Source organism: Dermacentor albipictus, chromosome 7 (assembly GCF_038994185.2).
Source record: "Dermacentor albipictus isolate Rhodes 1998 colony chromosome 7, USDA_Dalb.pri_finalv2, whole genome shotgun sequence".
In the NCBI taxonomy this organism is placed as follows: domain Eukaryota; kingdom Metazoa; phylum Arthropoda; class Arachnida; order Ixodida; family Ixodidae; genus Dermacentor; species Dermacentor albipictus.
Window position 1 is genome coordinate 99,592,109 of NC_091827.1, and position 24,126 is coordinate 99,616,234.

The 24,126-nt window shown below is 46.0% G+C and overlaps 1 protein-coding gene across 1 annotated transcript in view; it reads right to left on the reverse strand.

Moving 5' to 3' along the window:
• Nucleotides 1-6,112: 6,112 nt before the first annotated feature.
• LOC135916839 (deoxyribonuclease-2-alpha-like) overlaps nucleotides 6,113-24,126 on the reverse strand; it is a 34,618-nt gene continuing 16,604 nt past the window's right edge. Inside the window, exons 3-7 of the mRNA XM_065450269.2 lie at nucleotides 22,311-22,392; nucleotides 19,719-19,883; nucleotides 11,483-11,680; nucleotides 10,190-10,500; nucleotides 6,113-6,295 (exon numbers count right to left, since the gene is read on the reverse strand). Coding sequence (XP_065306341.1) covers nucleotides 6,176-6,295; nucleotides 10,190-10,500; nucleotides 11,483-11,680; nucleotides 19,719-19,883; nucleotides 22,311-22,392 — 876 coding nt within the window. The 3' untranslated portion in view covers nucleotides 6,113-6,175. The remainder of the gene's footprint in view (nucleotides 6,296-10,189; nucleotides 10,501-11,482; nucleotides 11,681-19,718; nucleotides 19,884-22,310; nucleotides 22,393-24,126) is intronic.

Consider the following 24,126-nt stretch of genomic DNA (forward strand, 5'->3'; position numbering starts at 1 on the left):
CTCAATGTAGCGATCGCACAGATTCGCAGCGACCGACTGCGCGTCTGCATGCTTGTCCGCGCACTGCTTCGCTTTCGCCGCGTGCGCGTTTTCGCACCGTGCCATGAGCTTTAGGCCGCAGAATATGAGCATTTCACAGTATACAAGCAACCTTGTTGCGTGGGCGCTATCAGAGGTGTTCAAAAATAATTTCATTGTAGAGACTTCGACGCCCACGGGGACTGTGACGTGCCGTCGCGACGATTCAATCTTTTTTTTTCCTTCTAAATTCTTGGACGTTTCAATATTATTTCTCGAGTTGCGTCGCACGGTATGTTTATCGGTGTTCTCAGCGTGCGATTTCCCGCTGCTTCTTTTTTGTAATCCAGTGCATTAATTCATAACACAAACATAACCATATGCCATGCCTTTTTTTAATGTGCGTCTTACCGCTCCCTTTCCACTCCAGTGAACTTGCCAGTATCTATAGCATCGACAACTTCATAGACCAAACCGTCATGACATTAGTCGGGCAGCGGAGTCGGGCGAGAGTCTCAGTGCGCGTTTTCCGAACATCGCAGACCGGGCGCCATAGCAGAAATCTTCCTCGTGTCTGTGCTTGCTGCATACCCGAGTTGTAGCCGATGACTGTTTGCCGGTTTTATGTTTCGCGAGCCAAGCTTCACGCAGCTTCTTGTCCTGTGGCTACGTGTGAATAAGGCTGACACCGGGCTCCGTTGCGTACGTCCGGCACTGCGGCACCGAGCAGTGGCCTACCATGTTGCGCGCCTTCAAAGGCAGCCACTACCTATTGTAGTGCTTTTAAGCGTTGTAAAGGAGGCACTCGAAGCGGGAATATCTCGCCACCAAATGAGGACCGCAGCGGACGAGGGAATTTAAACTCGTTTTCAGCTCGCTTAGGCGCTTCCGAAGCAGGCGACGCGGCCGCTATGTCCACTTGATCCCTAATAGCACGTCACGCCGACAGTGGCGCCAGGTTTTCCAGTGGTGGAGCTCGAGGCCAATAAGAAACATCTGCAATCGCTCGTGAGGAATCTCGCAATGATACCTTCTCTATATTACAGATGTGTATAAAACGCTATTGGCTTTATATGTTGTATCGCTAAACAAAACCAAATATAGAAAATAGTCGACATTTTGAACACAATTTTTTTCTAAAATTTAATGGGCACATTAGTGCAAAGAAATCTATGCAGAAAATTTACTTGGTGTAGCATGTTTCTTGGACTAGCATGTATACCCGTTGTATGGAATAAAAGAGGAATTTTTTTTTTTACTGATATACGAAAAATGTGGATCGCCTGCTGTTGATTATCTTTTCATTACTCACAAATAACTGCTGCGACGAAAATTTGCTTCGTTCAAGTTTTGTTCTGCACAGGAAACAAACATGGCCTGTGTAGCAATTTTCTATATGTGAAATTGTAGGAAGCTGTCTTATGCATGTATGATCGTAGCACAGAATACCTTGCTGAGCGATAAGTTGCTAATAAAAACACTCACCCAACCACATTTTTTTTGCCTACTTATGTATTGCCGAAACAAAATAGCCGTGCGCTATGGCTTGCTGGCTTCCGCATCTTGAACAGAAGAAAAGTGAGTTTTCACACAGATAGTTACACACATGTTGTGAGTACGGCAAGATGTCAAACGGTGTTGAAAACAAGATCTGAAAGACGAAAACAATCTGAAGAAATAAATGCAAGCCATGTTAGTTTCCGTTGGCGCCTGCAGAAAAAATCGTGTGCTCGTTAAGCGCATTATTATCAGCTTATCTTTATGTCCACTGCTAGGACGTATGTTTCGGCCACGTTGGCCGCATTTCGATAGGGACGAAATGCGAAAACACCCGTGTACTTAGATTTAGGTCACGTTAAACAATACCCGGTGGTCGAAATTTCCGGAGTCCTCCTCTACGGCGTGCCTCATCATCAGAAAGTGGTTTTGGCACGTAAAACCCCGTAAATTAATTTAATTAAGGACGTTGGTTTCTTCCTGCGATCTCCCGTTTTCCCTGTTCTGCGCCAAAGAATACCAACGTGCGCCTGCCGAATTTCCAATTTTATCAGCCCGCCTACTATTCCGCCGTCCTCGACTGCGCCTCCCTTCTCTTGGCACCCATTCTGTAACCCTAATGGTCCACCGGTTATCTAACCTGTGCATTACATGACCTGCCCAGCTCCATTTTTTTAAATATTATTGTCAATTAGAATATCGGATATATCCCCGTTTGCTGTCTGATCGACGCCGCTCTTTTCCTATCTCTTGACGTTACGCCTAACCTTATTCGTTCCATCGCTCTTTGCGCTGTCCTTAACTTGTTCACGAGCTTCTTTGTCAACTTACAGGTTTCTGCCCCATACGTTAGCACCAGTAGAACGCTGTGATTGCACACTTTTAGTTTCAATGATATTCATTGCTAAGCTCCCAGCCAGGATCTGACGATTGCTTCCGTATGCACTGCAGTCCATTTTTATTATTCTGTAAATTTCCTTCTCATGACCGGGGTCCCCTGTGAATAATTGACCTAGGTAAGCGTACTCCTGTACAGACTCTAGAGCGTGACTGGCGATTCTGAATTATTATTGACTTGCCAGACTACTTAACGCTATTTTTGTCTTTTGCATATTGTTGTTCAACCCCACTCTTACACTTTCTCTTTTGAGGTTCTGAATCATGTGTGGTAATTCGCCCCCAGTGTTGTTGAACAGGACAATGTCATCTGGAAACCGAAAGTTGCTTAGATATTCGCCGTTGATCCTCACTCCTAAGTCTTCCAGGTTAATAGCTTGAATAGTTCTTCCAAGCATGCAGTGAATAGAATGGAAGAGATTGTGTCTCCTTGCCTGACCGCTTTCTTTACAGGTATATGCCTACTTTTCTTGCGGAGAACCAGGGTAGCTGTGGAAATTTTGTAGATATTTCCGAAGATATTCACGTATGCCTCCTGAACTACTCGATTACATAATGCCTCTATGACTGCTGGTGTCTCCACTGAGTCAAATACCTTTTCATGATCTATGTAAGCCATATAGCGAGGTTGATGTTTCCCTCTCGTGCCTCAGTAAAGCCGTTGCCACGGCAGCAAGCTTGATTTTTTCGTTTCTTTATCCCCCGGAGTTTGGCCTACCAAGCACCAGGGGAAAAATTGGCGCTCGTTACGCAATTCTCGTTTACCTGGTAGGTATAACAGCTGACATAGCCGTGCTTAGCGTCTCGAGACAGGCGAGGTGAAGGCGCAGTAGTCAGGTGTTCAAATTTCGGAGGCCGCAGTGTAAATACAAAAAATAGCTTATCTAATTCCCCCGTGCAGAATTTTCCGGAGTTAGCCCGGGAAATTGAAATTTCCGTCGCTATTGCGTGTTTTTCTGGCCTTGACCAGACTCTGCTTACCAGACTCTGCTTAGACTGACGAGATGTGTAATTTACCAGTCAACAAGCATTGACTTTTTACTTTAGTGTTGCAGTCGGTACGTGAGTTCGTTTTCTGCGCTGCGCTCCCATGGCGATGCGGCATTCTTGACCCTGGGATCCAGCATGGGACGTCGTACTAGGCCACACACCGCCATAGGCGATTATGCTGAGGCGGTTTGGTCGGCCAACGTGAAACGATGGCCTAAGATTACGATACCATCTGTTATAATGGGTGCAGACATATGAAACAGCGACAAGCAGAACTGCACGGCACGAACAATGATGCCAGCAAAAATGGGACAGTGGCAAACAAAGTAATATTGCGGACCAGCATTGACACCGGCAGCAAATGTGAGTAGATGCAGTACCACCAGACAAATGTGAGCTCGCCACAAAACACATAGATGCCAATGCATGTCGTACGCGCAACATACGCTCGGTGTATTCGCATTTTGATTAACGAATCAAATGCTTTCAGTAGAAGATTTCTTTGCCTCTACCTTCGACGTTTCCATTGCTGTTGCTTTCTTGTCGTCGGGAGGTGATTAAGAGCACACGGCAGCTGTAGTTACCTTCTGTCTACTATTTTACTTGCCTGCACCTCTCATGACAGTCGTGCGTAAGTACAAAGATGAACGCTGCACCTTCTGCAATGTATCTTCGAAAGTGGGGTGAGCTCACGCGTAATCAGCTGTTCAGATGGCACTGTGGCGAATGCCGGGTAGTTGCGGAGGGCATTGTCGCGACGGTCAGGGGGCTCCAGAAAGCATTTCTGTGGCGCCGAAACAGCTCGTGGGAAAGGTCTAATAGACCCCAAGTGAGGCATGTTTTCTGACAGCGTGCCTATGCCTCTATTGCGCTCCTGCCAAGTAGATAAACACGTTCACCAGCCGACGCGGCGTGTAGTAGAGCGGCGGCAGTTGACAAGTCGAAGGAAGAGGCAGAGAAAGCTTCACTTTAAAAGCGTGCCTCGTTCAGGGGCGAGCGTGGTCACAATTCCCTCTGGAGTCGCCACATTGCCCTCTCTCCGCAAAAGCATTGTCGAAGCTGCAGCGGTTTCATTTGTGCTCGCGCGCAACAGCACGGAAAGGTAGTAGAGAGAGGACGCAGAGAATCGGTCGAACCGGATGCCCTACTGAGTCACCGACGCTATCGCCAAACGAGTGAACAACTCCGAAGTTCTATTTTTGACGCCCTTGCTGCTGTTACGGTAAGTGCACGGACCCGATTATTCTGAACCAGTGCATAAATATCAAGAAAAGGAATGTCAAACTTAGCTTACAAGAGCGAACTCCAGTGTGGCAACAGAACTGTCGGAAACTTTCTGGCAGTACTGCACTGGCGGGAAGAAGAAAAAAAAAAAAGAAAAAGTGCAATGTGTGAGTCTAGCGTTACTTCCGACATTAATTGCTTATCTCAAGTTCTACAGAAGAAATTCTGATACTTTATCTGCAGGAAAAGAAATGGCTTATGTCCCATATCCAATAATCCCGTATGACCGTATGGGTGTCTAGCATAACCTGCATATTCCCATATGATTATATGAACGTATGCGGATCCCATATGAAAACAGGGATATTCAGATATACCTTATCTTTTTCCCCATATGATATACGCGAACATGAGGGCTCATATATGGGACACCATCCGTCCATATAAGAGTATTGGTTATTGCGCTTGCGGTTCTTTTAGGTAGAGGTGCGTCTGCTTTAATGTTACGCGAACGTTACGCTGTGCTATATTTCGCAACGCTTAAAATGACCCTGCAATGCTTTTTTTAGGTCCACCATTTATACATTTATCCTTACGTGTGAAGAAACTAGGGGTTCTGTGATAATTAATGCACGCAAGCCAAAGTTATCGGTCGCGGAAACTTCAAAATTCAAGCAACGCGACCGCTACCCTCGGCTAAAGTTTACGCGACTCTGGACGTAGAAATGCGGTGCCAAATGTCAGCACGCACTGATGTTACGCAGCGGAAGTAGAGGTGGCATGGTCGCCAAGCCTACTCAGCTTGATGGCGTCACGATAGATTGCGAGATGTGGAGGCGAGCGAACACTTCTCGAGGGCTATGGCTTCCAAGATTACGCGTGCACAGGTTTTGCTCCGACTGTCTGCGACCTCGTGTGAAATAAAAAGAAAAAAAAAGTCTCAGTGCCCTTTTGTGAAGAAGGATGACCAGTGAAGCTGTGTATGTGGGCCCCTTAATGGCGAACTGCACCTCCGCTGCGGGTCGGCCCGGTATTGCACTATTTTAGGTATCGGCCTACTTATCGGGAGTGCTTAACGCCTGCTGCACCTCTGCCGCGGGTCGGCTCGACATTGCACTACCTTCAGGATTTTTTTTCTACACGCGGACGCGGTAGTGGCGAAGGTAGCCCTGAACAGTTTTTCTCCACGAACGCTCGTGGACTTACATTTAGGTACATGGTAAGAGAACCCCGGGTGGTCAAAATTATTCGGGAGCCCTTTGCTACGGCGTCTCTCTTGGCTACAGTGTTGTTTCGGGACGTTAAACTCTACGTATGAATCAGTCAAGACGTCCACGGGCCATACTGTAATCAATAAAATTCATTCCATAGCTTGGATAACGAGCAATGAGTTAAACACGTCTGTGGGCAAATCGCAGAGGTACACCAACTGACAATCCCCTACGGGGTACACTGTGGCGGGTGAATGCAAAATGAATGGCTGGGCCGAGTTTGTCATACGCTTTATTCCTCTTCAGCACGATGTCTCGTAAAGTTTGGTCACTGCGAATCAGGCGGCCGCGGCGTTCCGCGGACAGGTGTCGTGCGAGACGACGCTGTTGAGAAGCAAACCGTGGAGCATAGCGTTGCGGAAGCACAGGGTTTCGCCGCCTCTTCGCAGTTGAGATTGCTGCGCAGGGAATGTGAAAACAACAAAAACACTTCATTTCTAATGTGGTCAAACATTTCGGTGCGCAAAGCCTGAGAGGCGCGTGTAGGCGTACCAGGTCAGACGATACAGACAACGGTATCGTACTGCGCGTTCATTATTCTGTTACTTTGCAGTATACCGATGCCTCCGATAGTTGTTTGTACATAGCGTTGATGGGGAAGTTAGTGATTCCCAATGGTCAGTGGTGCCGCTCTATGAACGCAGCGACATAGCTCATTCAGATATAGCATACGTATCATAAGGGCTCCATATATTACACGTGTTTGTGCACACGATAAACGACTTATTAAATAGTGAATAGGCTCGCTGAATAAGTTTTAAAATTTGCAGGCGTCAGGTGCGCTCAGTTAGCATAAGACAGGGTAACTAGAGATCGCTGGAACAGGCATTGTTCCAGTGATCCATAAATAGAATGACTACTATTTGGTGCATGTAGGCCACACCAAGACTAAAGCGGAGAAACTATCGCCCTCATTACGTGGGAATGCGAGCTGAGGCCATCCAAAATTAATACGCGCAAAAAAAAAAGTCAGAACGACGCATTTTGAGACGCGTATCGCCAGCGAGGAAAAGGAGTCTCGAGTGGCGCTCTTCGACCAAGCACGGCCGGCTACTGAGGCCAGTAGAGCCCAGGACCAGGGGCCCCACCCGCCTGCTTCCCCAATACAATAAACGTTTTACAATAAACGTTATTCAATTCCGTTCACGTGTGCAGATAATTTAATTACAGGGTGCACAGCATACGAAATCTATTATTGGCCTCTTCGTCGAACCGTGCCGCTGATGACCTCGCTGAAAGTTCGTGCCCGAACAACCAAATGGCCTATTTTGTCCATACTCGCCTACAACCTTTGCCATTTCGTCCGGTTCATTTCCAAATAATGCCAGTATGAGGGGGAAGACGCTGAAATGTAACTGCATGACCGCCAGTTGCCGCAACGCGTGTCAGCTCCGTATAAAATGCTGTGACGATCCCCTCGGGAAGCCAGTGGGGCAACCTCAAAGCGGCGTCACAACGCGTCTTCCGATTGTGCTTACTATCTGGCCTCTCATGCTTCCGCTTACAATAAGGATGAGATTTTTGGTTTTCTATAGAAACATGGTTTACTGAAACACTTTGACCTAAATTGATTGGTTTACTCATTTATTTACGTAATAGGACAGGTCTTGCGGCCAAAGCAGAACGGGCAAGGTATAAATATAAGAACACACACAGAAAAGCTTTGAACGCTGTTATAAAATTATTAGAGAAGGCAGTAATTAGGAAATTTTAACAGCACAGAACAGCAACTTGACTAGATTGTCTTAGAAAATATCATCGCAAGCGTAAGTTTCAAGTGATTCAATGGAGTTGGTCAAAATGTGTGGTATTTCATTAATCGATGGTTCTGTGAAGGAATGAAAACTTAAAATAGGTTAGTTCTGTCAATCAGGAGAATACAGCAAGGGTAAGGAGGGTAAGTCCGGTTTGCTACCCTATACGCAGGGCGAGACGGGGACAAAAAAAAACGAGATGGAGAGACGCACTAGCAATGCGAAATCAAGGACAAGAGTGATGGTTTGTCAGGGTGCGGAAGTAGTGAAATTAATGGGCTCGGATCAAATGGAAGTTTATGGTTCAATAACGGCAATAGAAATTTTATTCAGAGGCTATGCAGTCTGGTTTGCAGCGTGCAACATCCGTCAGCGCGCATACATTTCAAGAAAACATGTTTAAAATTAGTGGCAGGTTATAGGTAATATGTAAGCGATGTCCAAAGTGCGTGGAATAATTACGACTTTAACAGTAAATTACGTATGCAAAGCATCCGGAGCCTCATTTCTGTGTTTTACATAATCCCGCTGCCCTTAGAAAATTGTGAACGCGAGCGAGCTCAAATTTAGCGAATGTTCGGGTCAACATTATGGAGAATATTCTGGTGAAGTAAAATATGCGAAGATGAACTCCTGTCTTTCTAAAAAAAATATTCACAAGTACGCGAAAGCGTTATATAGTTTCAGGCTGGCTAATCATATATGCGGGCAAAAGTTTAAAGTAGGTAATTACCGGCTGCTGATATTGTTATCACAACCGCTCGAAACAGACGGCTTTGCTGGAAATTAGGTTGCGATTATGCAAAGTAACCAAAAGTTTCTCTCCTTTTTTAAAGAAAATACTCGTGAAACGAATAGCTCTTAATTCTTTAGTGGTTCTCTTTATTGTTCTTTTGAGCGCCCTGCTCCACGGAATGCTAAGGAAACAAAAAGTCAGCAGACTTGCGCTAGTTTGCAGGATGACAACTCAATTTCCATAGAAGCTGTTTCTTTCGAGTAGTTGCAATAGGAATTTCACTTGACGCTAATTAACCGCGTAATGTAAGTCGTTGCCCACATATGACAAGTTGAATGGGAAAGAATGGAAACAGTTTAAATATGCATGAATGAATAGCCTGTTTGAAGCCTTGCACGAGCATAACGCTTTCGACCGCTTAATTTGTTATAGAATTTCTTACAAAAGCAGGAATCCAGCCACACACATTCTGTTTCTCGAGAACACAGGCCATAGCGTTCCCACCCCTCCTCAATTTTGCTTAAATTTGAACTCAGTCTTGCGTTCATGGTTTTCCTAAGGCAGCAGGCTTAATTCTGCATTGTTGGTAAAACATAATTAACACTCCGGATTGCTTTCAGACGTATGTTGCGGCTACGACCTCAAGTACAGACATTTTTAACTTCGCCTACACATTACCCATAACGTGCCTCTAATTCTAAACAAACACGAACAACTGCCTTGCTTAGTTCGCCGAGGACAACGGGGAAGGCAAGAACGAACCACGCTGAACGCATGACAAAAAGACAAAAGAATTGTTTGCAACGACAAAAGTAATTGTTTGCAACGTTTCAAACGTGATTGTTTCGCCACACGTTACGCTGATTCTGAGCCCCAATTTTTACTGAACTTGAAATTAGTGTTGTGCATAGGATAACGATAGTATGATGCTCTAGAACGGTTGAATAATAATTTTTTACAAAGACTGTGATTAACAAGCACAGAATAAACATTCATTGTACGTCACTAGCAACATGCTTCCCACTTGAACAAAATAACCTGCCTTGACAGGTCCACCGAAAATACAGGGAAATGGGAAGAAAATGAGTATTCAGGATTTATTTTAAAAATGCATAACTTCCTTTTACACACTTCCAACTTTCGGTACCTGTCACCCTAAGCGGCCCCCATTTCCTCTAAATGTGAAATGTTTAGAGAAAATGTTCGCTGAAACAAGTTCGCTGTAAAAGAACTGAGGCCGAATTCACAAAGGTATTTGATTGCTTCGAAAATGATTTTTACGATTGATCGGTTGCCTTCGCTTATATGTCTAGCATCAGATGGACTGAATTTTTTTCTGACAAACATTTCTAGCGTAAGACGTTTTTTGTGAATACGGGCTTCTTTACAACAAAGAAGCACGCGTATTCACAAATTGCGAGCTTTTGATGGTGAAGTTCACCATTAAAATCGGAGCAAAACCCTGGTGTTACTACAGCCTCATCATCATCATCATCATCAGCCTGGTTACGCCCACTGCAGGGCAAAGGCCTCTCCCATACTTCTCCAACAACCCCGGTCATGTACTATTTGTGGCCATGCTGTCCCTGCAAACTTCTTAATCTCATTCGCCCACCTAGCTTGCTGCCGCCCCCTGCTACGCTTCCCTTCCCTTGGGATCCAGTCCGTAACCCTTAATGACCATCGGTTATCCTGCCTCCTCATTACATGTACACTACATTACTACAGCCTCGCATACTGACAAAACGGACCGCGACTCGCGAGGTCACCAGAGGTCACGGCTTGAGAAGGCGCGCGCGTACCATTCTGTTGAGCGAGCCCACGCACACGTAGCCCGCGTCGTCGTTCTCCGCCCTCTCCGGCGCCTGCTCCTTGTCGTGCGCCCACTTCTTGCCCGGCAGGGAGACGGCCCACTTGCTGTGGTCCTCGGTGTTGTCGAAGGCCAGCGAGGCGTTGCTCGACGCCTCGTCGAACCGCATCTGCAGCACGTCCAGCACCCGCGGGCCGCCGGCGCCGTTGCAGGCCGGCGGCAGCTTGCCGCCACGGCCGTTGCGCCACGTCGAGGCCAGCACGTCCGTCTGCAGGGCGACGCCCACGGCCGCCTCGTAGACGTCTGCGAGCGGCCCAGGTCGCTACTGGTAGTGGCGACACGTCGTCGAGCGGCTGTGGCACGCCGCTATCTGAGTATCGCGGCGGTGGGTATACGTGTACACATTGGAGGACTTGAGCGTCCATAACAAGTGTGGATCGCCGTCTGCGTGTCTCGCATTCTCCCAAGGAATCTTATATCGGCATGCCTTTTATGCTTTCTCTGAGTAAGTTTTCATTTAAGAGAACATAATTGACTTGCACCTGTAATGTGCTTCGGAAACAAGGAGTTGATTGTTCAGGAAATTTGGCATTATCCGAATTGATTTTGTCAGAAACGACGAGAATCCGCAATGCACGCTGTCAAAAGCCGTCCAGACGACGTATTTCTTGCTAGGCTTTTGTTCTTTATCTTACACGCTTACCGCGTATTAATCGTTTGCATCCCCAGTCCAACGAGAAGTACTCTAAAGTGCATAAAGCGCGTTTTAAGCGGTATTACTTCCGTTGGTGCTTGTGATTCTAAGCTGGTATTTTGGAGAGTGCAATGATAGGCGCAGTGTCATAATTCATTATGACATGCCACATTACTATGCTCCTGCATAGCACCACCAGGTTACCCGCCGTGGTTGCTTAGTGGCTACGGTGTTGGGCTGCTAAGCACGAGGTCGCGGGATTGAATCCCGGCATCGGCGGCCGCATTTCGATGGGGGCGAAGTACGAAAACGCGCGTGTACTTAGATTCAGTTGCACGTTAAAGAACCCAGGTGCGTGGTCCAAATTACCCCCCCCCCCCCTCCCGCCGCTCCCTAATGCAAGCTCCCCTTTGAATCCTTGAATCCATACTACAGAACACCCCCAGAGTACGTCGTCTGTAGGCCTGCTTACAACCAGGTTACACGCCTGTATCTTTCGCACTCTTTCCTACCTTGGTGTACACTGTCATGTTTCTGTCGCTTTTCTGACCACCCTTCCGCCGTATCGCGTCGTGCCGCACCGCCACCCACCCTGTTCGTAGTGGGCGTGCTTGGCGAAGCTGACGAACGTGGCGTTCCCCTGCGTGGTCAGCTTGGAGGTGAGCAGCCACGGCTGCGTGCGGATGAAGCTCTTCTGCAGCAGCAGCGCCAGCGGAGGGTGCGCCGCGAGGAGGCTCTGCGGCGCGTAGCTGTCGTAGATGTCCGGGTGCTGGAGCCGGAGGTGCGTCGCTGCGAAGCGAAAAAAAGAAAAAGAAAACGTGCCTCGTAGGTGGCGCATACACTTGTAGCAGACGGCCAACTGGGCCTCGTAAGACTACTGTAAAACTCTTAGAGGACAGGAGAAGTATAAATACGGATATATATATATATATATATATATATATATATATAGGGTGACCTCTTTCTTTTGGTTATTAGAATTAAAAAAAAAATAACCTGTGGCATTCAACACAATTCTACTTTCTGTATCTATTTGCTCTAAAAGACACAGGTAAGTTGCAAGAGAAGTCAAAATGCATAATCGTCTAATTACGAAAACTTGCTAAGTGAATTTTACTAATTACCTTACGCCAAATATTGTAGGGATCATGCAGCGGATGAGTTCGAAATTCACATGCACCTGGAACAGTTTCTGAGGATGAGTCCAGTTTCGAGATGGGCGTTCCCAAAGTTAGTGACAAAATGCATTCATGCTCACGTTCTTTTTGACTCTCAGTGCCTAAAGAGGCTTTTCTTTTTGCAAGTCTCCGGGGCAACGGTGCACTTATACCGTGCGTTTCACGGCACTTATATCAGAACTGGCGATGGTTTGAAAATTCGTCGGAAGTAGCCGTATCTTTTGAAATTGCCAAATTCCATTTGTAAATTATGTGTGTGCTAAACCAATTAGAGGTTTTTGGCCAACACTTGTTTATTAGCTCTTGCGCATTATAGTTTTTTGTGCAATGATTGTTGGCTTCTTCGAGTAATCCGCATTCATTAGTGGATTTATGCAAAATAGACGCAATTAAATTCCTGGTATAAAAGTGGAAGACTTTGGAGCCCTATAACCTAACCCCCGTATTCAGAAACGCATCTTGACTTGAAGCCCATGCTTGACTTGATTTTAATGACGCCTGTCGCGAACGCACCGTAAGAAACGCAATGAGCATCTTTGGCGCGTTCGCAACAGGCGTCATTTATATCAAGTCAAGCATGGGCTTCAAGTCAAGATGCGTTTCTGAATACGGCGGTAAAACTATTCGAATCTATTCTTATTCCAATCTATTGCCGTCTAATTCACGTAACCGCCGACGCAAGCGTCGGGCGGTCACCCGCAGGTTGTCTGAACAGACCAGTGAATCGTTCTCCTCGTTGATAGGAGGTCACCTTTGCTCGCTTTCAAAACGAATAACATTGTCTAGACTCAGCAGTTATTCATATCTAATTGGCTGACGAGAGGCGAGGAGCACGCTCAAATGGAGAGGGTTTCGGCGGTGCCGAGCCAGCGCAGTGAAAATAGATAACCGGACGAAGAGTGTGGTGCCGGCCTTTGCGATTTGTCCACTTCTCCTTGCTCAGCTAGCGGTGGCTCGTCCAAAATCGAGGCAGCGTGCAACGGAAGGTTAAGAATGCCGCTATAACGGATCCTCAGCAAAGAAGAGTTGGCAGAACGATGCCGTATACGCGCCGAAATGCCTCGATAACGTTATACTGTACGCAACAAGATTTATAATTGCAAATAAATATATGCTTTTTTTATAGGGTTTTACGAGCCAAAACCACTTTCTGATTATGAGGCACGCCGTAGTGGGGGACTCCGGATATTTGGACCACCTGGGGTTCTTTAACGTGCACCTAAATCTAAGTACACGGGTGTTTTCGCATTTCGCCCCCATCGAAATGCGGCCGCCGTGGCCGGGATTCGATCCCGCGACCTCGTGCTCAGCAGCCTAACACCATAGCCACTGAGCAACCACGGCGGGTGAAAATATATGCTCACCAGCAGGTGCGAGTAGCGAGTGCCTGAGCGATCGGCGGGCAGCCATTTTCTATTACTTCCGGAACGGAGCAGTCTCTAGCGATTCAGAAGAGAAATTCAGTTTTGTTCGGCATGGTAATGAATTTTAAACGTAAGCGCTCACTTTGACACGGTGAGTTTTCGCGACATTGTGACGTCTCGTAACAGAGAGTCGAAGGGGGCGCAGCCCGAAAACGTTTGACTGGTAACAGAGGGCTAATGGCGACCAGGTGTCAAATCAGGAAGAATTATTTTTGTTAGTTTTAATCATGCATAATCAGTGTGTACACATCATATCAATGGGGAGTTATCGCTGTTGTCGTGACGTCGCGTTACAGACAGACGCGACGTTTGGTGTTGCCCGAAAATTTTTCGACCAATCTTGGAGGGCTGATCGCAGAATTGAAATAGAAAATTTTGCAATAGCTTTACGTCAGAACACTTTCTGTGTCGATCAAGAAACGAATTTAGATACATGATGCTAAACTCTATGAACCATTACCTGTTTCTAAGATTGCATCCCACCGCGGTGTGTTTAAGAATGACTGGTAGCTGGGTGCATCTGCCCATTCAAAAAGTGCTTCAATAGGCAATGTCGTTATTACTTAAGGAGACGTCGATAAAGAGGTCTGTGGAGAAGGGTTTGCATAAGGCTCACCCTACGAGCGACCGTCATGAAAGGGCACGGCGCTCCTCCACTCCGCAACGCACAATGGCGCTACGGCAGGGTTCGTCGACTCTCCGACACGGCGCATAGAGGTCTCCGAAGTCAGATCGCCAACAGACACGGGTTTGTTAACCCAAGATACAGCCCAGTGCGGTCACGGCGGTTAAGTGTAAAGACTCACCGCTAGGCCGATCAAATATGCGCACCCGCTGCGCTAGGGCTAACGGGGTAGCATTCCACCAAGCGCGAGAACGAGAAGTCGCGAGAGTAAAGGTCCCGCGGAACGAGCTCGTTGCGGTATGGAGGAACGAAAGATATAGGAGGCAGCATTACGTCACGCAGCCAGCCCTGGCAAGCGAACGCTCCTTGAAGTCACAGTGGTGGCCCAACCGTGACCTCTTGCGTCGAAATCACGGAGCAAGAATCGAGATTTGCTGATACGTTTGCTTCTCAGTAGTAGCTATGCCTGTAGTTTTTATTCAGTGTGCGCTTCAGCTGCCCTGCCGTGGTTCTGCCTTCAGAGCAGGAACACTAAAATCAACCACGCACTTTGACTTGCGATCACGTGTCGGGCCACCATGTTTGGCTTCAGTCGCGTTGCACCATGCTCCCGAACATCTTTGTCCTTCCTCCATGGTTACGGGCCTGTGAGCATCTGCCGCGGCCAGGGTTGCCAAATTATCAGAAAAGAAAAGTAACCCGAAGTTTCCGAAAAGAAGCCAGAAAAGTCGGCAACTGTGGTAAAATAAACGTTTTATTATGTAGCTGAAAAACTAGCCACGGTGTGAGAAATCAACTATTGTGACTTTTTAACGCGAAAATAAAGAAGGAAAGACGAGAAAGAACCGTACTTTCTGCTGCACTGATGGTAAACGAGAATAACAGTAGAAACGTTATCACGTATCATAATTTACCATAATGACTAGCTGACATTGTTTAGTAATTTCCGCCTCACACGAGCGTGCTTTCTCATAGCCGAAACGGTGTCGCCATTTCACTACAATAAACTCGCTGCACGCCGTCTTTGCCCCACTATGGCCTCTCTCCAAATGTTCCCGTGCGAACTGTATGACGTAACTCCTCTCCTCTCTCTGTCATGCAGTCGCAAGAACCTTTACCAAACTGACATAGACACTGGAACGTGTAATGCCATGGCTGTCGCGACGCGCTTTCGGTTGTTACAGTCGCTTCTGGCGCCAAGAAGCTTGGCTTTTCGAGATTCGCTTGCGTGGTAACCGTCGCTTGAGTTGTGGCTGGGACATCACCTATTGCATCCGTTCAACGCAGCATGCAAAATCATTTATATAGCCTTTAATATAGTTTATTCCTTTTACTCGGAGTCAGCTGCTGTACGCCACCAACAGAAAAACTCAAATAGCCTCTTCAGTTATCCGTCCCTAACAGTCCCGGACTGTCAGGGACGGGCAGTTGGTCTCGGGCAGTTGTGGACAGCGCAGGACGACAAGTCGGAGAGGCCAGCTGGTCATATGGTGGCTATGATATGTTTTCAGCGCCTGGATTTGCTTCGCACCCTTGCAAAAAAATAAAAAAAGAGCACGGCCTTCGAGATCTGACTTGTGGGGCTGTTGCTTCGAGGGCGCCATTACAGGGAGCGCGATTTGGACACTACCTATACCAATTACCGCCGCCAAAAGTAGCCACATGTAGCCAAGTCGCCAACCACAGTTTTATGTCGCCAGGAGCGTCTGAAAGCAGGCAATGTGGCGAGAAGTCGCCAAACCTGGCAACAGATGCAACGGCGATGAAGCGCTCAGCGTAATTTAGCTCGGGTGGGCCGGGAACCACCACTCGAGCGGCCAGTCAGAGTGCGTCCCTGGCGGTGACTCGGGACTCGGGAGGGAGAAGCACGTTTTCCGCTGGAACTTAGGCAGTGGTTCCTCTAGCTAAGCACATCGCGCGAATCGGGGATGAGGCGTGGGAAGGCACCTCGGTCCCTACAAGTCCGGAAGGATGAAGTGGCATGTGATTTGCCAGCAGAAGGTAGGCTGGAGGGATAAAGACGACGAAGGTGTAGTTCTTGGGTGGAATAATATGGCAGAAGACAACCGTGTTCGTGAAACTGTGTCCGATCAGATTTAAAGGGAAGCTTTCTTTGCCTACATTACCGTGTTTGGAGTGGCCGCCTGGCTGCTATTGCGTCGATCACACTGTCGGCAAATATATTTGTTGATATGTATACAAAGGTCATATGTGCGTCAAATGAAAATACCAAAGAAGTGGCTCACAGAACCCGACGTATGCTGACCAAGTATGCGCACCTCTGTTGTGCGTAGCAAATAAAAAAAAAGAGCTTCCCGCAGAAAACCTGAACACATAATGCCGGCCTTTAAATCGCTCCCATCTAGTAATGGAATGGCGAATTATATTCCAGGAATTGTTTGATTTATTTCATTTGATTTGATTTAACCACTGAATATGTAACGCTGGGTGTGTTCCCATTCTTGGTTAATCCTCCAGCATGGACAGGTCACCACTCTGATTCCCACACAGAACCTGAACACAATGTCGGCTCACGAATATCTCTGAAGCACACCGATCCCTATTAGAATGGTAAAATATATTTCACGAATTCCTTGGTTTACTTTGCTTTCTTTGAGCTAGTCATTTCGTATGTGCTACTGGCGGTGTGCTCGTTCTTGGCAAATCTTCCAGAATGGGTACTTCCATCTGCTACACAAGAGGTGCCCAATCCCTAACTGTGGCTAGATACGCGTCGTACTTTTTTAGTACTTACACCTGTCATCACCATTCTTCTTTCAACAAGCATGGTACAGCGCCTTAGTCCTTAAGACATCGCTGCGCATACGTCACACACTGTGCATCCGCCTCAATTGGAGTTCGTGTTCTGGCATAGCTTGGAAACACTGCAGCTCACGAACATTAAAAAGTGCGTAACAGTAAAGCTGTGACTTTTGTGGTGGATAAACATACACATTCCACGAGATTACGCACTGCATGGGATGAAAGGAATCAAAATTGCGCATCGCCGCTAGTTGCAAATCATTTAAATAAGCGCTTTACTAAAGCTTCGCTTCACTGCGCATTGTGCAAGTAAGGGTTATTTCCGGTTCGTTGTTCTAGGCTACTGGCACAATGGCAGGGGGGCTGTAAGAGTATTGCAAAACAGCGTTCAAGCGGCATTATGAGAAGGAGCGCTACCTTCAGTCGGGTTTTATTATCGCTACAGGAGACAACCTATTTCCGCTTTAAAAGCTCGTTTATGTCTTCATGGAAACATTGTAAAAGCATTGCTCAAGTTCTCCGAAGTGGCCGGTTGAAGAGAGCTTAAGGCCCAGCATTTGTATATCGCGTACTAAAGCTGCATGAAAAACCCACCAATCGCTTGTGAAAGTTATGAATGCTTCTACCGCGCTGTTTTTAAAACTTTTGTCCCTGTGCCACGAAAAAGAATACGAACAAGTAGTAATCTTTTTATTGTTATCTATGCAGATAGGCAAAAATCATTTCTGTACGAAGCAGGCATATCTGCAGAAGGAGGGGAAGAAAGAATCAGTAAGCTTTCTGGTGAAGAGCAAAATATTCATGAAAAGACAGCAGATTTATAAGACCTTGCAGAACCACAATTTAATTTCTAGCTAACCTAGGTCCTAATAGATACGTCAACGGCGGGGAATGAAGACGGGGACAGCAGTAACCGTTACTCCTGTGTTTATGTTGCGCCGTTGACGTATCGGCTAGAGCAATGGACAAACTAGCACAGTTTGAAGTTTTGATCGAGCACACCTGGGCCCGTAGTAAAAAAAAAACATGCTATGTGCTAGAACATTGCGTAAGGGCCAGCCGGATGCCAACCTATCGTTACGTTGGCCACACAATTAGTGAAGTAGGCTGGTCAACAGCAAAAAGCACTTGCTAAGAAAGAAGTTTTGTGAATTCGCCATTGCTTTCCTTCGATCACTTGTATTAAGAATTTTAGCCTGTAAATTCACCAGAAATTTTCAAACGTTGCCCGCGTATAAAACTGTCTAACACTTGCTTTAGGAAGCTTTTACAAAGCCCGCATTTGACCCATGCACTTTTAACTTCGAACGCCAACTGCCATAATGTTCGCCCTATATTTTCTAATTTTCTACAAATTTGTTAGCAGCCACAGTCGTTCTCTACAACCAGCTAAGTTCTACGCCGTTTCTAAAGCAGAAATGTAACGCTCTGGAGCACTTGCGTGCGTAGTTTACTGCAACGGTCGGCATTAGCGCACGCATTTCGAGGTTTGCTCGAAGATCACTCATACCCTGCGCCTCTATTTACAAAAATATAAATAAGTTGAGTCATGTAGTTCACCGAGGACGCCGCGGATACCTCGTGTAACTACTGAACATAAGGGACAAAACAAGGCTTGAGTAATTACTTGCATAGCTTGTAATTAAGCCAGAAACGTCAGCATTTCGCCGTAGGTTGCAGTTAACATGGCCCACAATTTCTCAACATGGAAACTGCGTGTGTAGTTCAGGTTTTCTCTGACGCTGAGAAACATCGTGGATAAGAACTGTATAGTGCATTCTAGCAGTTGTTTAAGCAGTTTTTAGCAAAGCCCGTAACTATCTCATGCTCTTAAACCTTTGCCCACACATCGACCATGAAATTCCCCGCATTCCCCTGAACTGTCGGCGTTGTAGAACATTGAGTTCTTTCTGGACATTGGGTAAACTTCCTTCGCGGTTCAATATACAGGGTGTTCCACGTTACCTAAGCCAAAGTTTAAAAATATGCAAATGCCTCGTAGCTGGACAGAATCAAGGTAATGTTGTTTGCCGTCGCTTGGTGATACTCAGATTATTATTTTTCATTCCGCCTAGTTACATAATTAATAAATTAATTATTAAATTTATCGTACTATAATTAGGTGAAAAGTGTCGGTGTGAAAATTGTAGAGCAACATGAAAACCTTCCGATACAGCTTTCTGTTGCTCAACACGTGCTATATAAAAGTGTTTTTCCGAGCCTGAAAGAAGCCAGCAAATACACGCAAAGCGCCGCGAGCGGCCAATGTTGGTGTATTCGCAGACTTCTTTCACGCTCGAAAAAAAAATTATGTAGTACTTATCGAGTAACAGAAACTTCTATCTGGAGTTATTCATGTTGCTTCACAATTTTCTTATCGCCACTTTTTTTTAGTTATAGTGCAGCTATGTAGAGGTTTTCGGTTGCTTCCGAAAGCAGTTCGGTCATTGGTGTAGCGGCGATTGATGAAATGACGCCGAATGGGCCCTGCTATAATTTACAACGACACGGAAGAGCGGTGCAGGTACTCGAGGGTGACGTCGCTACCTGATTTTCTTGTGCTTTCGCCTTTTCTGCTTCGCCAAGCCACGGTTTGGTAACAGTTCTGAGTTTCCAGGTCTGTCGCCATCAGCGTAAATAGATACGTGAACTTTGCGGGAATTTTCAAGGCGTGAAAGAAAAGAAAGCCTCATAGGAAAGTTGTGTTTTCTAGAGACGTTCAAAAAAGAACATCCTAAGCTATTTCGGCACGGCGGCGTAAAAATGGCAGCTGGCGAGATATGTGTCCTCCCGTGTGGCCATCTTGCGCGTCTTACGACCTCCGGAGGCCCACGTACCTATCGTGTCCAGCTGACTGGTCGGGAACGTGACGCACAGCGCCGTCTGGCCGTACTCGCGTCCGGTGTCGGGGAACACGTAGCGTCCGCTGTGCAAGGAGCCGGGGAACTCGGGCACGCTGTGGACCAGCCACACGCCCTGCTGCTCGTCGAACAGGATCACGCCTGCGAAGGGGGAAGGGACGCGCAAGCTGGTCACACCATCCAGGTCACACTTCCCGGCAATTTGGCAAGCGCTGAAAGCTAGAAGGCTCTCGCATCTCACCCTATGCGCGCGGCGCGAAATTAAGCTTGCCGCTAGGACACAAGTACAAATGCACCGAAATCAAATCTTGCCAACATTGGGGGAACGCTAAGGCAAATATTTGCGCATAATTAAATGCGTGTACGTCAGGTGCAGCTTCTGGAAATATTTTGTTAATCAAGCGTTCGAATGTGTCGGTCATTTTCAGCTATGCTTGCCAATCTGCCAAAATATCTCTACGTCACACACCGTGTTAATAAGTCGCGGATATTGTGATCGTGGCAAGTATATCATGGGGCAAAACGTTTGACCTCTTGGCTTAATTAAAGGTGCTGTAATTAATTACTGAACTTTCGTTTTTTTCTTTCCCTATGCCTTAAACGAGGTTCGTTGTAGGTTTCCCCGGTGTCCTCAGTGAACTAAATAAGATTCCTTGTTTATATTTGTTTAAAATTAGGGGCACGTTATGGGTGACGAGTAGGCAAAGTTCGAAGTGGTTGGAAAAGTTACGGCCTTTATAGTAGATCACGTATGCAAGTCATCGGAAGCGGTATAATCGTGTTTCACGAACAACGAAGAACTTATTCCGTTGCCCTGCGAGCACATGGAATGTAACCGAGATCACATTTAGTGAAAAGGATGTTGGGGGGAGGGGTCCTTTGGCGTGTGTTCAGGCGAAGTAAAATGTCTGTGGATGAACTAGTGCCTTTGTGCTCGAAAGCGTTATATGCGACCTGTGTTTCAAACATACCAGTCACGTACGGGCAACCTCTTAAAGTATGTGATCTAATTACAGGCAACTGATATTATTGCAGTTACTGAAAAAAAAGAAAGCAGCTTCGCAGGAAAATTGGGTTGTGATTCCGCAAGATCGCAGAAGCGGTTGCATTTTTTACGCGTATGTTTATTTTATTTGATTCACTGTTAGATTAGTGTAGGCATTATTTCGCTTTTCGTAAGCATATGAAAAGTAATAAGGAGACCGTAAAAAATTTGGGAAAATACGTTAGTTTAGCTATCGTGAGCTTCCAAATGAGGGCAGGTCCGTATAACGTCATTTAAAGAAAGAAGTCTCGAACTAAATGACGGATGATTATAATTTTCAACCTGGCGCTCTCTGTAGATACTAAATATACCACAGGTCAATTTGGGATGTTCGTTTTTCAACGCAAATAGCCTTCCAGAGCCTGAAACAGTACCAAGCTTCCTCGATAGCGCTAGCTGCGTGTCACAATTATTTAGCTTCAGTTTATTCAAAATCATTGCATGATGTCAGGAGCACGGACAAAGAAGAATTCATTTTGATGAATGGCTTGGAGGAGTCTGTGCCCCTCGGACGCATAAACGATGGTGCAACGTTTACGTGCATGCAAATATACAACCTATGCAAACCGCTTATGTAAGCACAAGGCGGCTACAGTGTAACCGTTGCTGTGAATGTCCGCTTAGGAAAAAGAAATTCAAGCTCTTATTTCAGAAGTCACGCTCATACATTGATGCAATATTGCATCCTTGAGGGCCCACTTTATTTAAGTTTCTTTTTTCGGTGCACCAACTGGTGGTGGCGTAGCCTCTTTGCGACTGCTGCGGTTGCTCTCTATAGCAATGTCGCGCATGCAGTAATTCTCGAACAGCGAGTCATTTTGCTACACGCCGTTGCATGTAGAGTTCAACACGCTGAGACTGTACTTTATCACACCTACTCTTGCCCATTCGGAAAGGGCTACTGCGCTTTTCTGCGATGCATCCGAGTTGCAGCCCCAAGCGCCACTAGTGTGACAGCTCGTTGTGCTGCATATTTAAGAGCTGTGTCTCTAAAAATACGCCCTCGTCCTCTCACCAGTAACATTGCTACATTATGGTCAGATATGTTTCGGCAGGCCATTGCGAATAATTTTTCTATCTGTTTCCTTGTCATTTCATCGCCAATAAGAGTGAGGAGAGCTTTATTCGTCGTTCTCGTTATTATTGAATAACATGGCGAAAGGACAACAGTTTATTTATGCTGTCCCGGACGTTATTTAAACCTCGGCGGATGTGAAGAAGCCTTGCTTCAGCTAAGTGTTGCGATGCAAGCCGCCTTCCGTGCAGAGACAAAATTCTTTCGTGGAGCGACTGCCCATGCACCGGCCTTAGCAACAGGTTTCCGCCATTGGCACAGACCAATTTTGGTTGGGCGTTGGGCTAGCTGGTGCTGCGTAATCGATGTTTTTTCTCAGTGCATTAGACACGGACAACAGAATGGACACACACAGTGATGCCTGTGTCCATTCTTGTGTTCTTTGCCTAATGCACTGAGGAAAAAAAAATTATTATGGCATATACAAGTTTCGGCGACATGGCTTCACCTTTCGTGTGGCCATGGCTGTCGACCCGGGCGCCGTCGGTGCCAGTCGGAGGCTGGTCGTTGTACGTCGCGTAGGCCAGGTTCTGCAGAAATGGGCAGCAGCGAGGGAACGGTTACACATAAAGAACAACGCGATTATTAATGTTATGTCCTGCAGGCATTTTTTCTACACAGAGGGTGCTTCAGCGAATACTTTAAGTAGGCGTTAAAAGCAACACAGTAGAGAGTTTTTTTTTTCTGCGACACATTATATGCGCTAGTAGAATGGATTCAATGGTGAAATGTAATACAGAAATGAACTTTTACAGCGAAGCCGTCAGTACGACTAGAAGTCCCCGAAAATGTTATGGGCCAGTTTCGAGTGTCCTGAAAGAACTAAATTGTTTACCAAGTTTGTAGTTCAGGTAAATAGGGGGAGTACGAAGCGTTATATACAGACAAATTTGTAAGTTTGGAGTTAAAATTTGTTAAGAGCAGTTTTCTTCCTATTTTTAAGCGTTATATCAAACGATTACAAACTTTCCCCACTGTCCTGAGAGAACTAAAACTACTAGTAATTTTATAGTGATAGAGAATGTAGGGGGGGGAGGGGTGGACGTGCATCGAAACTGGGAACTGCGTAGCTTAGTTGCGCCTTTTTTAGAAAGTTACTATACCGGCGTTCCAGAACTTTACATGCGTATTGTACCAACGGTGCAGGAAGTTTGACCAGTGTGCTAAAAGAATTCAATCGGCCACAAAGTTCGCATTTTCAGGGAGCGCGGGGCATCTTGTGCATGATGCTTGCGCAAAGTACCAAGAGTGTCAGTTAACACTTCTTTTGCGAAACATTTGTTAAGCAAGCATTTGAAAGTGCCATACGGCTCATAAGCTGTGTTTTCCAATTTCCCGAGATAATGCTACGTCACACCAAGTAGACACTTCATGGACATAGGACGTATGATAAGTGTAACGGGCAGAACAATTTTAACGTTTTTGGCTTCATTCGAAGCACTGCAATTGCTGTACCCTCGTTTCCCCCCTAATTCCGTGTGTTATAGAAGTTTGCATAGTTGACTTCTCTGCTGTTCTCGGTGTACTAACGAGACACTATGCTTATATCTCGTGAAAAAAAGGAGCTCATTACGAGTGATGAGTGCGAAAAGTTCAAAGTGTCTGGGTTAATTGTAGCATTTGCAATAAATTACGAATTCAAACACTCCGGAGCATTATGAGGGCGTTTTACGAGCGGCAGAAAATTTAGCTCGTTGCCTTGTAATAACTACAAATGAAACCAAGATCGAACTTAGAAGAAGAAGAAGAAGAAGAACACAGAGAGAGAGAAGGGTTGCGCGGTGATATGGCTAATCAGTATGCGAAGTTAAATACGTGTTGAATAAATACAGCCTAAGTAAACTCCCACAAGTGTTCGAAAGGGTTATACGACTATTTTATTATATATGTTTCCCAGTGTCCCGTAAGAGAACTATGTTGCATCAAGCTTATATTTACTAGAAATGGTGGGAACCTTAATTATGTGTAATGTGTGACGAATCTTTAACCTTTCTGGCTTAATTAGGATAGCTGTAAATCATTACTGAACCCTCGTGTTTTCCTCAGTTTCATGCGTTATACGAGGTGCGTATTAGGTTTCTCTGTTAACTTCAGTGAAATAAAAAAGGCGTCGTATTTATACAGCGTGTCCTATTTGTTACCTCGAACGCTTAAACGAATAAACAAAACTCAACATCACAACAGATAAATCATCTACCCAGGCGGACATCATTTGCAAGAAAAAAACCAAAGCAACCCATTTGCTAAGTAAATCTACCACATCA